This window comes from Grampus griseus (assembly GCF_964374135.1).
Source record: "Grampus griseus genome assembly, chromosome: 12".
Lineage (NCBI taxonomy): Eukaryota > Metazoa > Chordata > Mammalia > Artiodactyla > Delphinidae > Grampus > Grampus griseus.
In genome coordinates, this window is record NC_139006.1 from 49,281,915 (window position 1) to 49,299,547 (window position 17,633).

A 17,633-nucleotide genomic window follows, 5' to 3' on the forward strand; every position below is an offset into this window, starting at 1 on the left:
CTAACTACTATTTCAAAAACACTTCCTGTTTAATTGTATTTGTTTGACCTCTAAACACCTGATAAATAACCAAATGAATTCCTGTACCTTAACAATATCTCCAATACTGAAACTAGGATGCTGCCAGATTTGCTCTTCAGCTCCAAACGTGCCACTGCCCCCCTGGTGGCAGATTCTCACGTTTTAGTTGGGCTCCTAACAATTCCAAAGTATTGCTTATTTTGTTGCACTCTGGTACTGTTATCACCTACTCCAACATGCTATTTTCAGTTCATATCACTGTCTATTATTTACCTTCATTCTTCTCTGAGTACTTTCTATATATTCAATCATCACACTCATTCATCAGCTCCTCTTGTCTTTTTCATTTAGTTAAGGGGGAAGGGGGTGGCCTAGCCCAGTCTGAAATATCTTGGGTTGCTTTTTGAAGAGTATTAAGGTTCCTAGATAAAATCCAGCACACACAATTAAATGTGAATTCCAGATAAACATGTGATATTGGGAATAACTTATATTAAAAATTATCATTTATCTGAAATTCAAATATAACTGGGCATCCTGTATTTGTTAAATCTGACAACCTTATATGGTACATTTATCTAAGATGAATGAAAATATGGGTTAGAGTCCAAAGGTAATCTTAAATGTGGAACAAATTGTCATGTCAGGAAGATCTAAGAATATACCAAGAGCAGAAGTGAGAAGCAGGGTAGGTGGAAGTGATTATTGGGCATCTGTAGGCAATCTGAAATCACAGTGCCCATTGAAAGCAATATTTTCCAACTTTGTAGACCAACAGCACCGGTAGAAATATATTTTATATCATAAGCCAGCACATATACACATTTCAACAATAAAACATACCATTTCTATTTTCTTCTATTTCATTTTTTAAAGTTATCACAACCCACTAAATTGGCTTGAAAACTCACTAATGGGTTGTGACACATAATGTGAAAAACACTGGTCTAAAGCAGAGGGATGCAGCCTGTCAGTCCAAAGATATTTGCTGTGGTGTTGACAGAAGATGGTAGTTATGTGGTCAAGTTTAAAATGAAGGCTGCAAATTCAAAGGAGGTCTAAAGCAGGCAGGACTATTTTTAGACAGTTCGGGTCAAATTTTAGACAGCTAAAAGCAAGTTGGAAATCTGAGGCAAATGCATCAAATGAAGAGCAAGAGGAATAAAAAGTGAACGAGGTGCAGTCTGTATCCTCCAGGGATAGGGTAATGGTACAAGTGCGAGGCAAGAGGCAAAGACTGTGAACCTGGGCCAAGGCACAGAAATCTGCTATATGATGAAAAGGAACTAGAGGAGGAAAACAGAGAGCGGGAACAGCATTCCAGGGCAACCGTATGTATTGGGCACCACATCACCATGCATTAGTACATCGAGGTGTAGGCAAACAAGAAATAGAATGTGATTTAAGTTAATTATAGCTAATTCCTTTTTATTAGAAATAGTTTTTGCTCCACTGATAACACTTCAAATTTAGTTATATTGCTTTGCAGAAAATAACTTTATTTTCTACTGTTTTATCTTCATTATAATGATGAACATCTTTAACTTGGAGTTGTATCTTACAATTATTAAAATAGTCATCAACTGAGCAAGTGTGACAATATCGAAAAGAGAGAGAGTCCAATAATCTGGAGGTATGTCTCCAAAGTTATGGGTAATGTTTTTGTGTCTCTTTTTATGTTAGAATATCTGGCTGTTAAGGAACAGATTGTCATAATGGGGAATTCTTACATTAGATGAAAAAATGAGCAGATGGGCACTGAAAAAGTTTTTCTTCATATGTGTTTCCTAATAGTAAAATAAAGAGAATTTTTAAATGTTGCATGTAAATAAAATGGCTCTGCAAAGCAAATATTTATACAATTACTTGCAGCATGAATAGCTACATTAAAATATACAATTACACACATGGAAGAGCGGGGAAATGACTCCTTCTCTTGATGTTTCCTGAAGAATGTATATTCTGTGATATATTAGTGGTTTTTTCTGGGGCTTAGGGGCGAACAAGTTGAATCCAACCTTTCTGGCCTAGAATTCAACAGCATGTTCAAGTTTTCCCGGGCTCCTGTTGCAGCTTCCTTGGTTAAACGTTACCCTCACTAAGACCTGCTAGGCAGTGGGAAGACAGCACTTCTTTTACAACAGGTGACCAAGAATACTGCTGCCACAGTCATTTAAAGCAGGCAAGATTTAGCCATCTTAGAGGAAACGGAAGAAAAATAGAGGTGAAAATTTTTCCTGAAGATGGCGGAAGAGTAAGACGTGGAGATCACGTTCCTCTCCACAGATACACCAGTAATACATCTACATGTGGAACAACTCCTACAGAACACCTACTGAATGCTGGCAGAAGACCTCAGACCTCCCAAAAGGCAAGAAAGTCCCCACGTACCTGGGTAGAGCAAAAGAAAAAAGAATAAACACAGACAAAAGAATAGGGACGGGACCTGCACTAATGGAAGGGAGCTGGGAAGCAGGAAAGGTTTCCACACACTAGGAAGCCCCTTCGCGGGCAGAGACTGCAGGTGACGGAGGCGGAAGCTTCGGAGCCGCGGAGGAGAGCACAGCAACAGGAGTGCGAAGGACAAAGTGGAGAGATTCCTGCACAGAGGATCAGTGGTGACCGGCACTCACCAGCCCGAGAGGCTTGTCTGCTCACCCGCCCGGACGGGCGGGGCTGGGAGCTGAGGCTCGGGCTTTGGTCGGAGCGCAGGGAGAGGACTCGGGTTGGTGGTGAGAACACAGCCTGCAGGGGGTTAGTGCACCACGGATAGCCGGGAGGGAGTCTGGAGAAAAGTCTGGACCTGCCGAAGAGGCAAGAGACTTTTTCTTCCCTCTTTGTTTCCTGGTGCACGAGGAGAGGGGATTAAGAGCGCTGCTTAAAGGAGCTCCAGAGGCGGGCGCGAGCCGCAGCTAACAGCGCACACCCCAGACATGGGCATGAGACGCTAAGGCTGCTGCTGCCGCCTCCAAGAAGCCTATGTGCCAGCACAGGTCACTCTCCACACCCCCCTTTTGGGGAGCCTGTGCAGCCCACCACTTCCAGGGTCCCGGGATCCAAGGACAACTTACTCCTGGAGAACGCAGGGCGCGCCTCAGGCTGATGTAACGTCACGATGGCCTCTGCCGCCGCAGGAGCACCCCGCACTCCGTGCCCCTCCCTCACCCCGGCCTGAGTGAGCCAGAGTCCCCGAAGCAGCTGCTCCTTTAACCCCGTCCTGTCTGAGAGAAGAACAGACGCCCTCCAGGGACCTACACACAGAGGCGGGGCCAAATCCAAAGCTGAGCCCCTGGAGCTGTGAGAACAAAGAATAGAAAGGGAAATCTCTCCCAGCAGCCTCAGAAGCAGCAGATTAAAGCTCCACAATCAATTTGATGTACCCTGCATCTGTGGAATACCTGAATAGACAACGAATAATCCCAAATTGAGGAGGTGGACTTTGAGAGCAACATTTATTATTTTTTCCCCTTTTCCATTTTTTTGTGAATGTGTATGTGTATGCTTCTGTGTGAGACTCTGTATATCTTTGCTTTCACCATTTGTCCTAGGGTTCTACCAATCCACTTTTTTTCTTTAAAAAAAATTTTTTTTTCTTAATAATTATTTTTTATTTTAATAACTTTATTTTATTTTATCTCACTTTATTTTATTTTATCTTCTTTCTTTCTTTCCTTCCTTCCCTCCTTCCCTCCTTCCTTCCTCCCACCCTCCTTTCTTTCTTTCTTTCCCTTCCTTTTCTTTCTTTCTTTCTTTCTTTCTTTCTTTCTTTCTTTCAACTTTTTCTCCCTTTTATTCAGAGCCGTGTGGATGAAAGGCTCTTGGTGCTGCAGCCAGGAGGCAGTGCTGTGCCTCTGAGGTGGGAGAGCCAACTTCAGGACACTGGTCCACAAGAGACCTCCAAGGTCCACATAATATCAAATGGCGAAAATCTCCCAGAGATCTCCATCTCAACACCAGCACTCAGCTTCACTCAACGACCAGCAAGCTACAGTGCTGAATACCCTATGCCAAACAACTAGCAAGACAGGAACACAACCCCACCCATTAGCAGAGAGGCTGCCTAAAATCATAAGTCCACAGACACCTCAAAACACACCACCAGATGAGGACCTGCCCAGCAGAAAGACAAGATCCAGCCTCATCCACCAGAACACAGGCACTAGTCCCCTCCACCAGGAAGCCTACACAACCCACTGAACCAACATTAGCCACTGGGGACAGTCACCAAAAACAACAGGAAGTACGAACCTGCAGCCTATGAAAAGGAGACCCCAAACACAGTAAGATAAGCAAAATGAGAAGACAGAAAAACACACAGCAGATGAAGGAGCAAGAAAAAAACCCACCAGACCTAACAAATGAAGAGGAAATAGGCAGTCTACCTGAAAAAGAATTCAGAATAATGATAGTAAAGATGATCCAAAATCTTGGAAATACAATAGACAAAATGCAAGAAACATTTAGCAAGGACCTAGAAGAACTAAAGATGAAACAAGCAATGATGAACAACACAATAAATGAAATTAAAAATACTCTAGATGGGATCAATAGCAGAATAACTGAGGCAGAAGAATGGATAAGTGACCTGGAAGATAAAATAGTGAAAATAACTACTGCAGAGAAGACTAAAGAAAAAAGAATGAAAAGAACTGAGGACAGTCTCAGAGACCTCTGGGACAACATTAAAAGCACCAACATTCGAATTATAGGGGTTCCAGAAGAAGAAGAGAAAAAGAAAGGGACTGTGAAAATATTTGAAGAGATTATAGTTGAAAACTTCCCTAATATGGGAAAGGAAATAGTTAATCAAGTCCAGGAAGCACAGAGTCTCATACAGATAAATCCAAGGAGAAATACGCCAAGACACATATTAATGAAACTCCCCAAAATTAAATACAAACAAAACATATTAAAAGCAGCAAGAGAAAAACAACAAATAACACACAAGGGAATCCCCATAAGGTGAACAGCTGATCTTTCAGCAGAAACTCTGCAAGCCAGAAGGGACTGGCAGGACATATTTAAAGTGATGAAGGAGAAAAACCTGCAACCAAGATTACTCTACCCAGCAAGGATCTCATTCAGATTTGATGGAGAAATTAAAAACTTTACAGACAAGCAAAAGCTGAGAGATTTCAGCACCACCAAAAAAGCTTTACAACAAATGCTAAAGGAACTCTCTAGGCAAGAAACACAAGAGAAGGAAAAGACCTACAATAACGAACCCAAAACAATTAAGAAAATGGGAATAGGAACATACATATCAATAATTACCTTAAATGTAAATGGACTACATGCTCCCACAAAAAGACACAGATTGGCTGAATGGATACAAAAACAAGACCCATATATATGCTGTCTACAAGAGACCCACTTCAGACCTAGAGACACATACAGACTGAAAGTAAGAGGATGGAAAAAGATATTCCATGCAAATGGAAACCAAAAGAAAGCTGGAGTAGCAATTCTCATATCAGACAAAATAGACTTTAATATAAAGACTATTAGAAGAGACAAAGAAGGACACTACATAATGATCAAGGGATAGATCCAAGAAGAAGATATAACAATTGTAAATATTTATGCACCCAACATAGGAGCACCTCAATACATAAGGCAAATACTAACAGCCATAAAAGGGGAAATCAACAGTAACACAGTCATAGTAGGGAACTTTAACACCCCACTTTCACCAATGGACAGATCATCCAAAATGAAAATAAATAAGGAAACACAAGCTTTAAATGATACATTAAACGAGATGGAGTTAATTGATATTTATAGGACATTCCATCCAAAAACAACAGAATACACATTTTTCTCAAATGCTCATGGAACATTCTCTAGGATAGATTATATCTTGGGTCACAAATCAAGCCTTGGTAAATTTAAGAAAATTGAAATTGTATCAAGTATCTTTTCCGACCACAATGCTATGAGACTAGATATCAATTACAGGAAAAGATCTGTAAAAAATACAAACACATGGAGGCTAAACAATACACTACTTAATAACGAAGTGATCACTGAAGAAATCAAAGAGGAAATCAAAAAATACCTAGAAACAAATGACAATGGTGACACGAAGACCTATGGGATGCAGCAAAAGCAGTTCTAAGAGTGAAGTTTATAGCAATACAATCCTACCTTAAGAAATAGGAAACATTTCGAATAAAGAACCTAAGCTTGCACCTAAAGCAATTAGAGAAAGAAGAACAAACGAACCCCAAAGTTAGCAGAAGGAAAGAAATCATAAAGATCAGATCAGAAATAAATGAAATGAAGGAAACAATAGCAAAGATTAACAAATCTAAAAGCTGGTTCTTTGAGAAGATAAACAAAATTGATAAACCATTAGCCAGACTCATCAAGAAAAAAAGGGAGAAGACTCAAGTCAATAGAATTAGAAATGAAACAGGAGAAGTAACAACTGACACTGCAGAAATACAAAAGATCATGAGAGATTACTACAAGCAACTCTATGCCAATAAAATGGACAACCTGGAAGAAATGGACAAATTCTTAGAAATGCACAACCTGCCAAGACTGAATCAGGAAGAAATAGAAAATATGAAAAGACCAATCACAAGCACTGAAATTGAAGCTATGGTTAAAAATATTCCAACAAACAAAAGCCCCGGACCAGATGGCTTCACAGGCAAATTCTATCAAACATTTAGAGAAGTGCTAACACCTATCCTCCTCAAACTCTTCCAAAATATAGCAGAGGGAGGAACACTCCCAAGCTCATTCTACAAGGCCACCATCACCCTGATAGCAAAACCAGACAAGGATGTCACAAAGAAAGAAAACTACAGGCCAATATCACTGATGAACATAGATGCAAATATCCTCAACAAAATACTAGCAAACAGAATTCAACAGCACATTAAAAGGATCATACACCATGATCAAGTGGGGTTTATTCCAGGAATGCAAGGATTCTTCAATATATGCAAATCAATCAACGTGATACACCATATTAACAAATTGAAGGAGAAAAACCATATGATCAACTCAACAGATGCAGAGAAAGCTTTTGACAAAATCCAACACCCATTTATGATAAAAACCCTCCAGAAAGTAAGCATAGAGGGAACGTTTCTCAACATAATAAAGGCCATATATGACAAACTCACAGCCAACATTGTCCTCAGTGGTTAAAAACTGAAAGCATTTCCACTAAGATCAGGAACAAGACAAGGTTGCCCACTCTCACCACTCTCATTCAACATAGATTTGGAAGTTTTAGCCACAGCAATCAGAGAAGAAAAGGAAATAAAAGGAATCCAAATCAGAAAAGAAGTAAAACTGTCACTGTTTGCAGATGACATGATACTATACATAGAGAGTCCTAAAGATGCTACCAGAAAACTACTAGAGCTAATCAATGAATTTGGTTAAAGTATCAGGATACAAAATTAATGCACAGAAATCTCTTGCATTCCTATACACTAATGATGAAAAATTTGAAAGTGAAACCAAGAAAACACTACCATTTACCACTGCAACAAAAAGTATAAAATATCTAGGAGTAAACCTACCTAAGGAGGCAAAAGACCTGTATGCAGAAAATTATGACACTGATGAAAGAAATTAAAGATGATACAAACAGATGGAGAGATATACCATGTTCTCGGATTGGAAGAATCAACATTGTGAAAATGACTGTACTACCCAAAGCAATCTACAGATTCAATGTAATCCCTATCAAACTACCACTGGCATTTTTCACAGAACTAGAACAAAAAATTTCACAATTTGTATGGAAACGCAAAAGACCCCGAATAGCCAAAGTAACCTTGAGAATGAAAAATGGAGCTGGAGGAATCAGACTCCCTGAATTCAGACTATACTACAAGCTACAGTAATCAAGACAGTATGGTACTGGCACAAAAACAGAAAGATAGATCAATGGAACAGAATAGAAAGCCCAGAGATAAACCCACACACATATGGTCACCTTATCTTTGATAAAGGAGGCAGGAATGTACAGTGGAGAAAGGACAGCCTCTTCAATAAGTGGTGCTGGGAAAACTGGACAGGTCCATGTAAAAGTATGAGATTAGATCACTCCCTAACACCATCAAACTCTTAGAGGAAAACATAGGCAGAACACTCTATGACATAAATCACAGCAAGATCCTTTTTCACCCACCTCCTAGAGAAATGAAAATAAAAACAATAATAAACAAATGGGACCTAATGAAACTTCAAAGCTTTTGCACAGCAAAGGAAACCATAAACAAGACCAAAAGACAACCCCCAGAATGGGAGAAAATATTTGCAAATGAAGCAACCGACAAAGGATTAATCTCCAAAATTTATAAGCAGCTCATGCAGCTCAATAACAAAAAAACAAACAAACCAATCCAAAAATGGGCAGAAGACCTAAATAGACATTTCTCCAAAGAAGATATACAGACTGTCAACAAAGACATGAAAGAATGCTCAACATCATTAATCATTAGAGAAATGCAAATCAAAACTACAATGAGATATCATCTCACACCAGTCAGAATGGCCATCATCAAAAAATCTAGAAACATTAAATGCTGGAGAGGGTGTGGAGAAAAGGGAAAACTCTTGCACTGCTGGTGGGAATGTGAATTGGTACAGCCACTATGGAGAACAGGATGGAGGTTCCTTAAAAAACTACAAATAGAACTACGATATGACCCAGCAATCCCACTACTGGGCATATACCCTGAGAAAACCATAATTCAAAAAGAGTCATGTACCAAAATGTTCATTGCAGCTCTATTTACAATAGCCCGGAGATGGAAACAACCTAAGTGTCCATCATTGGATGAATGGATAAAGAAGATGTGGCACATATATACAATGGAATATTACTCAGCCATAAAAAGAAATGAAATTGAGCTATTTGTAATGAGGTGGATGGACCTACAGTCTGTCATACAGAGTGAAGTAAGTCAGAAAGAGAAAGACAAATACCGTATGCTAACACATATATATGGAATTTAAGAAAAAAAAATGTCATGAGGAACCTAGGGGTAAGACAGGAATAAAGACACAGACCTACTAGAGAATGGACTTGAGGATATGGGGAGGGCGAAGGGTAAGCTGTGACAAAGCGAGAGAGTGGCATGGACATATATACACTACCAAACGTAAAATAGATAGCTAGTGGGAAGCAACCGCATAGCACAGGGAGATCAGCTCGGTGCTTTGTGACCATGTAGAAGGGTGGGATAGGGAGGGTGGGAGGGAGGGAGGGAGACGCAAGAGGTAAGAGATATGGGAACATATGTATAACTGATTCACTTTGTTATAAAGCAGAAACTAACATACCATTGTAAAGCAATTATACTCCAATAAAGATGTAAAAAAAAAAAAAAAGAAAAATGGAGAAGGTTGGTCTTCACTTCTCTAGGGAGTGCAGTGAGTCGCACAACCCTCATATGTTTGTGAAAACTGCAGAGTCTGTGAGATGGTAATAATGAGGTAATGGATGCAGAATTCATTGTCTGGATTGTTCAACTGCTCCACAACTGGCAAATAATGAAAACATTTTTCTGAGATGCCCAGTAAAGAACTAGCCACATGGTTTCCTTTAGAAAACAGCTCTCAACTTGCGTGTTTACTGTACTCTAGAGCTTACAATAGGGAAGAACAAATCTGGCTCCATATTAGATCTGCTCCTTTTACGTTAACCTTTGTGCTCTGTTGCCGGTGCCTTGCGCCTTTACTAAAAGAATGTTGCCTACAGCCTGAAATATACAGGATAGCCTATCCTCAAGCCTCTGACCTTTAAGAGTCCATTCATATAGAGATAAAAAGTTCCAGAGCAGAGCATAGCATTTGTCTTGCTGGAGGTTTGCAGAAACATTGTAACCTGACCTAAGTGGACCGCTACAAGAACAAAGGAATCCGACACCAAGAAGTTTGCAACAACTAACCACACCCCTCCCTCACCTTGCTTTTAAAAGTGCTTTACTGAAGCCCTTCCAGGGGTTTGGGGGTTTTTGGGCACAAGCCACCTGTCTCCTTGCATGGGCTTCCAATAAATCTTTCTCTGCTCCCAACTCCAACGTTTTGGTTTATTTGGCCTCACCACGTGTTGGGCACATGAACTTGTGTTCAGTAACAAGGTGACTTTTGAAAACGGAATAACTGCCACTTGTGTTGCTGGAACTTCGACCCCAGGGGTTAACGATAAAGCTCTGAGTACTTGGGGCAATGCCAACTGTCCGACCCGAAGTCTATAGTGCCCTATTGAGAAATATTGCTTTAGACTACACAAATAACTATGCAAACTAATGGATACATATAACAAAAGATATCACTTTCATATGTTCTCCACTGAAGAATTAAAACACACCAAGACAGAAATTTCTTGGTCCAAATTCCAAATTCTCAAAATCTGTTTCTTTCATGATTCACCTCCTTTCCAATTGCTAGGGTTAAGGAACAGAGCAATGCTCAAATACGGCTGTGATGTGGGAGAGGACATTCCCAGAAAAATGAAGGTAGAGGAGAGGATGAGGAGTAGAGCAGCTAAACATAAAAAACAGGTAAAGGCTTGTCACTCGTTACTTATGATGAACTGACTAAAATTGCAGCAGATGAAGTTAGTGAATAACACTTTCAATTCTGGAAAAGTCATGAATGAAGACATGGGTGCGTGTTATTCTTGGGACACTGGGGATCACAGATGATACAAAGAAAGAAATAGACCTCTCAATATCTAGTTAATAGAAAAAAATCTGTTTATAGCATCTGTTACCCCACAAACAATGCCATATTTTTTAAAAAATCACATTATCTCACTATCATAATATGTTTGAAGCAAATATTAAGTTAAAACCTTTACATACATTATTTATGAGCTTCAGAGCAACCCTAAAAATAACACATACCCAAGTCACACATATAGAACTTACCTAACCAGGATTTGAACCCACGTCTAGCTGACATCAAAGCTGGCACCATTTTCTTTCTATTACTTCACACCAAAAGCCCATGTCCTAGCCCTCTTTCCTATTATATTTTATCCCAATTAAATACGTATATAGGTATTTATACAGGTGCATATACTGTAAGAAATTCAGGAGATTTTATTTATTACATCATCACAGTACCCAGGAACCTCTGGATCTGAAGAAGAATCACCCACTAGTAGGTACTAATCTTCTGAGCAGTTTTAAAAGCTGCATTGGCACATTTTCACCACAAGGGTGCACTGAAGTAGCAATTTATCAGGCTGGACATGAAGAGTTAATGCTGTTTCTCCAGAAGGTTAATTCCCTTTCAAGGAATATACCTATTCACAATAATATGAAAATTATTAATGACAGGGTTTGTGACATTAGTTGGTGATAAACTGGTTTGGGTGAGTTATGTCTTTTGACGGTCTCTACTACCTAAAAGAAAGGTTCTGAGTATACAGGATTTGCACTGTTACTCTGCTCATCTGTGATAATTCTCACTACACCTATATAAGAAATAAATCAATTTTGATGAATGGCAGAACACTATTCTTCTGTTTTAAGATTGTTATTTAATAACTCTAATTCTCACGCCACTGATTTATTTTTTCCTTCTGATATGATTTTACACATCTGACTTCTTAGTCTGAATAATATTTTTAGTTATCTAAAACAATAAGACTGTTCCTACATAAATGTAGGTTTAATATTATGTGTACTGTGTTTAATAGCTGTTCAATATTTAGTAATAATCACCTTTATAAAACCTATTATGTGTGTGGGGGGATATGTGGATATGGGTGTGCATCTGATAAGAAATAAACCAATGTGTGGAAATGTAAGTGATGTGTTTATATCCTGCCTCTAAGATGATAGCATAATTTAATGCAGCATCAAAGTTTTCCCTGAAAAGCAAGGGGGAAGCACTTGCGTTAAATAATTTTGTTACCTTATTCATAGCCTGCAAAATTGTAGAAATCCAGGGTGCTGTTCAAGGTAAACATGAGTTGTGTAGTGCAGGGTCTTTACAGCCACCGGCTACAGCTCTGATCTTATTTCATTATCTCTATTTATAGTAACATCTACTTAGTTGGTATCAAAAAGGCGAGGACTTCACAGAGACGAGTTAATTTTTTTCCTTCAACGAGTATCTATGGAATACTCTACCATGAGACGGTTCTTTTACTAAGCTGTGATTATACAGTAATATGAGAAACAGACATGGTCCCCCACCATTAGGGACTACAAGACTTTTTTTAACTTTGACCCTAGCTATAAATAAAGAAAAAAAATAACGAAATTTTTCCATTTGCAGCAACATGGATGGACTTGGAGGGCATTATGCTAAGGGAAATAAGTCAGACAGAGAAAGACAAATATTGTATGATATCACTTATGTGTGGAATCTAAAAACTACAACTAACTAGTGAATATAACAAAAAGAAGCAGACTCACAGATATAGAGAACAAACTAGTGGTTACCAGTTGTGGGGGGAGGAGCAATATAGGAGTGGAGGAGTGGCAGGTACATACTACTGGGTGTAAGACAGGCTCAAGGATGTACAATATGGGGAATATAGCCAATATTTTGGCTCATCTTGAGCCAAAGCTCAAGATATTGATGAGCCAATATCAATTCATGTTGATAACATGAGTTCTCAACTTCTATAAGATACATGCCAAAGGCTATTACTCATGATGCCACACTGGGGTTCACACAAAAATCAGGACGATGCTATGCTACTTGGAACATCAGTAGGTCTATGTATGACATGTCACACATTTCTTTCCTATCTATTCTTGAGCTAAACCCAGCTAGATATGAGAGACAAACACATTTACAAAATGATCATACAAAATGTCAATGACTGCTATCAGCCTAATTTATTCTCTAGCTTCTCTTGCCCAAGGATATTTGAAGTCCATATAAAGATATATAGGTCAACACTTTAATCTAAAGAAATTAAATTCTAATTGTAAACCTTGAGTAATTGTGATAGGGAAGGGAAATGTACTTAGAGAGCACGGCGTTCCTGGTACTAATCACAGAAATAGATATAACCCCCTATTTCAACAGTGTCTCAGACTATAGGACTATAAGAGAAGCAACACTGATGTTCACAGGATCATTTATGTTTACAACGATATTTTAGGTGTGGTCACATCTGTTGCACTCCCGCTTAAAATCACATTATAACTTAAGTAGCCATCGTTGACAACATGGTTCAGATTACTGCAAACTTTTTAACAAAAATGGAGAGCAGTGAAAATCTGCTGACACTTGAGAGTCATTTTTATGGCCTTTCTTCTTATATCACTATTTTAAAATCCTAGATATAGGAAGTCTAATGACTACAGATCCTTTTCGTGATTATTACCATCATCATTATTATTATTTATAGGAGAGCTCTCTAGATGATTATGAAGCTAAAATCTTCTATCTCTCTGCTTTGCTCATCAGCCAATCTACTTTTCCAAGAGCAGGAGGCATTTCCCTATGTTTGAACATTTCTTGTGCCAACCTATTTGCTCACTTTGGTTACTATTTTCCTTGTGCCCCTTCCACAGTAATAGCTCCACACACACCATGAAAACTGCTGTAATTCCTTCAGAGCTGGAAAAAAAACAGAAATATAGCCCCCTCATTTTATATGTGCAAAAACTGTGGCCTAAGTCAAAACGAGGGTAAATTAATTGCTAGGAACTTTTGAGTTTTAATTTAGTGTTATTTTTTTCACACCACAATGGCTGCAAATTTTGGTCATTTGCCTCATTCTAAGTTGACAAGAATTCTGGGAATTTTGATATAGCAAATTAGCCCAAATGGTGCAAGTTAAAAAAACCCATTTAGCAGTAGAGACACCGAACCAATAGATATTAATAAAACAGAAGAGGATAAAATGACACTAACTGAAGTTTTAAGGTTAAGAGTTGTAGACCTGCTAGAATAAAGACTTTTCCTTTTTAACATTCAGAGTAGGGATACAGACATTCTGCCTAATATATTATTTTTCTACAGCATGTCCCTGGAAAGGAATATTCTATTCATATTGAAAGCAAATTCTTTAAAGAGATCCAGTTTTAAAATTTTTCAGAAAAGCAATTTAAAATTAACGTAAGACTGAAACTTGGGTAAAAGCAAATGAAATAACTGAAAATCTCATAAACTTCATCTAGCAGGAGAGCTCCTAAACACAGGTAACCTGGCTTCTTCCATGCTTCCCTTCAGCCCAGTCAAAGCTTGGAGAACAGTTACGCTGTGGACTGCCAGAGATAGTGACATTTATAAGATGTACATAAGAGAATGCCTAACTTATTACTATTCATCTCTCTCCCAACACGGAGGCATTGGGGCAAGCAGAGGAAATTACATCCGTAATTATAATTAGGGCAACGATGGAACTATGTTGATTGTCCCGTTTGTCCTTCTACCTGGAACATGACTAGTGATTGGATAAAGGAGAAAAAACATTATTCAAAAGTTGACCATAAGGAAAGCACTTCATGCATATTAACTCATTTATTTTGCCACACCATGCATATCATTATCTCCCTCTAAACAGGAGGAGAAAAAAAGTAAATAATTGGCCAAAAGTGACACAGATAGGAAGTACTAGATTTGAAATTTGAAGCTGAGTTTGTCTGGCTTCTAGCCTATTTTCTTTTAGCTATAGCATATGCTCTCCACTCGGAATTAAATGAACGTAATTATTGGCAGCTATGTATGTGAGTAATACATGTAAACTTACTGCATCACACCACAAGTTGTGTGTGTGTGTGTGTACATATACACATATATATGCAGACTGTTCTCTCCACTGAAAACACTGACTTTCCCTGCTAGTTCCTGGATTTCCACCAGTTACTTTTATTTTACATGTAGCAAGAAAGAGTTTTGAAACTTTATCTTTAATCAGACCATAACTGAAGAAACCTTTCTGGAAAGGCAGCTGTGCTTTAGCCAGTGATGAAATGCAAGACATAAAAGACAACTAGAGAAGAGTCATATATTCCCTGAAGGTAGAATTCAGACAATAGCTGAGAAAAGTTAAGGACTGGAAGACAACTTCCTGCATTCATGATTTTTTTTTAACAATGTTACCACATTAATTTTGAAGTCACTTTCCAAATTGCTAAGCACACTTGCATTCAATTTTCAGTAGAAAGATATACTCAAGTTCAAATATAAGTGATACCTGAATGATTCACACTTCTTCTCCACTGTTAATGTAGATAATCAACCAAAAATATTGAAGGAAACACATTCAGTGCACCAGTAAAGGTTAATATATACACAGGGACAAATGAAGGGGGAAGAAAAGACCTAAAAGACACTAAAATTCAACAATGACTAAAAAAAATTACTTATGATAGCCTTTACATATTCCTAAAATGTGTCATTTTATGTGGATTTTTAAAAAGAGCTCATGAGTAACAGAATATACACCCTCCAATTTTTTTCTCTAGTCAGATCAGATTGCAATAAAATTTAAGTTGTATAACGACTAGATATTTCAAGGAATGATATACTGCAGATAGGTAAAAACAAATAGCATTCAAAAGTTAATCCAATATTAAAGGACCACCATTTCCTGCAGAGTGAAAACATAGAAAGATTTGCAAAAAAGGCAAAGTAAATAAAATGACCGCTAAATCTATTGGTAATATTATTAAGACAAAATGACACGTTTTAATGATTAGTTGTATAAGTATGGTTTCTTGGCCATGTAGGATAAGGGAGAAAAAGAAAGTCAATAATCATGCATGCTCTATGAGCTAATGTGTTAGAAGTAGGAAAAAAATATTAATCTTAATGGGAACCATTATAACTGCGATAGGTATCTAGCTAATTCTACCAGTGACTAGCCAATTCCAGCATTAGTATTGAGAACTAAATTCTGACCCAACAGTCTAGGGCCCTAATAGCACTACACCATTTCATTTCAAATTGCATTTAGTTTTATGCCCCATTAGTTGAACATTTATATCAACATTAGAATTAAATTCATTGTGGCGTCATGTGCACAGTTTTGCTGGCAATGCAGCAGTGTTTTTTTCTTTTTTTTCCTACAATCTATTATTACTCCATAAAATGGAAATGTTTTCTAGTTAGGATTCAGTTGAGAAATACCAGAAGGCAGAAAGTAAGGCCAGAAGAAACCTTCATGATATTAGGAAAAGGTGAGACTACTTTAGATGCGGAAACAAAAAATAAACTTGGGAAAGAAAAGAATCTTCAAATAGGACATTCTCAAGAGGGAATGGATGATGTTTCAGATACTATTTATACATTCCAAGTTGGTATCCAGCCCTACCCCAAAATGCAGAAAACATCTTCAAAATGTTAATGCAAAATGATGTATGTTGGAAATGCGTTTACCAATTTATTGGAAGTGTTCAGCATGCATTACGGCAGTGGGTCAGATTCTCTACATTGCATTTAGGAAAAACACCGGGTGAGAGACTTGGGTTTATGTCATATTTCTCTTTTAATTAAAGGTCTCTAATAAGTGGATTTCAAAGATTAAATCACTTTAAATTGCTTTTGGCACCTAAACAGATTTGGCTGCCACGCTATTCCTGACAGTGAAGCCACTTGTTTTTTGTTGGTTTGTTTTCATTGAATACAACTGAACTTATGTATTCCTACCTTACAAAGTCCTATCAAGTTTAGGTAGCTATTTTGTGAAAATGAATTATCATAAGAGTACACAGTTAGTGATATTAGTAGATCAATATACAGTTTTTTTCCCCATTAGTATCCAGAGATACAACCCTGGCTTAGGAGGCAGGCAAAATGAGTATGTTCAGTAACATTAGTCTACACAAAAGTATCTTAAGAAGCTAGGTCATTATCATTAGTCATGATAAAGATGTCTCCTCAGATATGTAAGTCAAAAGAAAGTTTATGTGGCAGAGTTATGTAAGGAAACTTACAATAGTGCCTGCCCACAAACCATGCAATTTGGAAACAGCCAAGAAACAAAACCATAGAGAAGGAGAGATAAATACAACATGTATTAGGGGTTATTATGCAACTATAAAGATTCAATATGACCCTGGAGATATAGCAAAAAATAGTTATGGAAAAGAAGCTATTTCTTATGCTCAGTAGCTAATTTTCAAACATATGTACCTGTATTTGAAACTTTGAGCATTTCACACATTTTTCTGTATCTGAAAAAAAAATGGATCCAGACTGATATTGTGTATAAATATAGCTGAAAACAGTTAATATAAAGGTAGCCAAAAGCAAAGTTCAATAAGAATTTTAAAAAAGGATATTATTCTGATTGCTGATAAAGTATTTCTGATGTACACTTTGCTCATATTGGAAAAGAATAATTTACTCTTCAATTTTCCTAGAAAGGATGAATTATCTATAGTAAGCTGATTTCATAAAATGTTTAATTAAATAAAAAACTAGATTAAAGTGTCTAGATCGAACAGTAAGTATAATTAAGAGCTTTAGAAATAATATATAACTCCATTTTGACAATATATATTCAATATCTAACAGTTACATCTGTTTTCTAGATAATTTACAATAAAAGCATTATATATTTTCATTTTTAAATGTTCAAGGGCACTAGGCCTATGAAAATAACACATATTTTTAAATAACTTATACTGGAAAATTAAGAAAGGCATACCCTTCAG

General features: G+C 37.6%; 1 protein-coding gene across 5 annotated transcripts in view; it reads right to left on the reverse strand.

Moving 5' to 3' along the window:
* Window positions 1-17,633, reverse strand: part of NOL4 (nucleolar protein 4) — a gene marked incomplete at both ends in the record, with an annotated part of 392,149 nt that overhangs the window by 273,153 nt on the left and 101,363 nt on the right. Inside the window, one exon of one of the 5 annotated variants that reach the window (XM_082668189.1) lies at window positions 17,110-17,172. The exons of the other annotated variants lie outside the window; for them this stretch is intronic. Coding sequence (XP_082524315.1) covers window positions 17,110-17,172 — 63 coding nt within the window. The remainder of the gene's footprint in view (window positions 1-17,109; window positions 17,173-17,633) is intronic. 5 annotated transcript variants of the gene reach the window in all.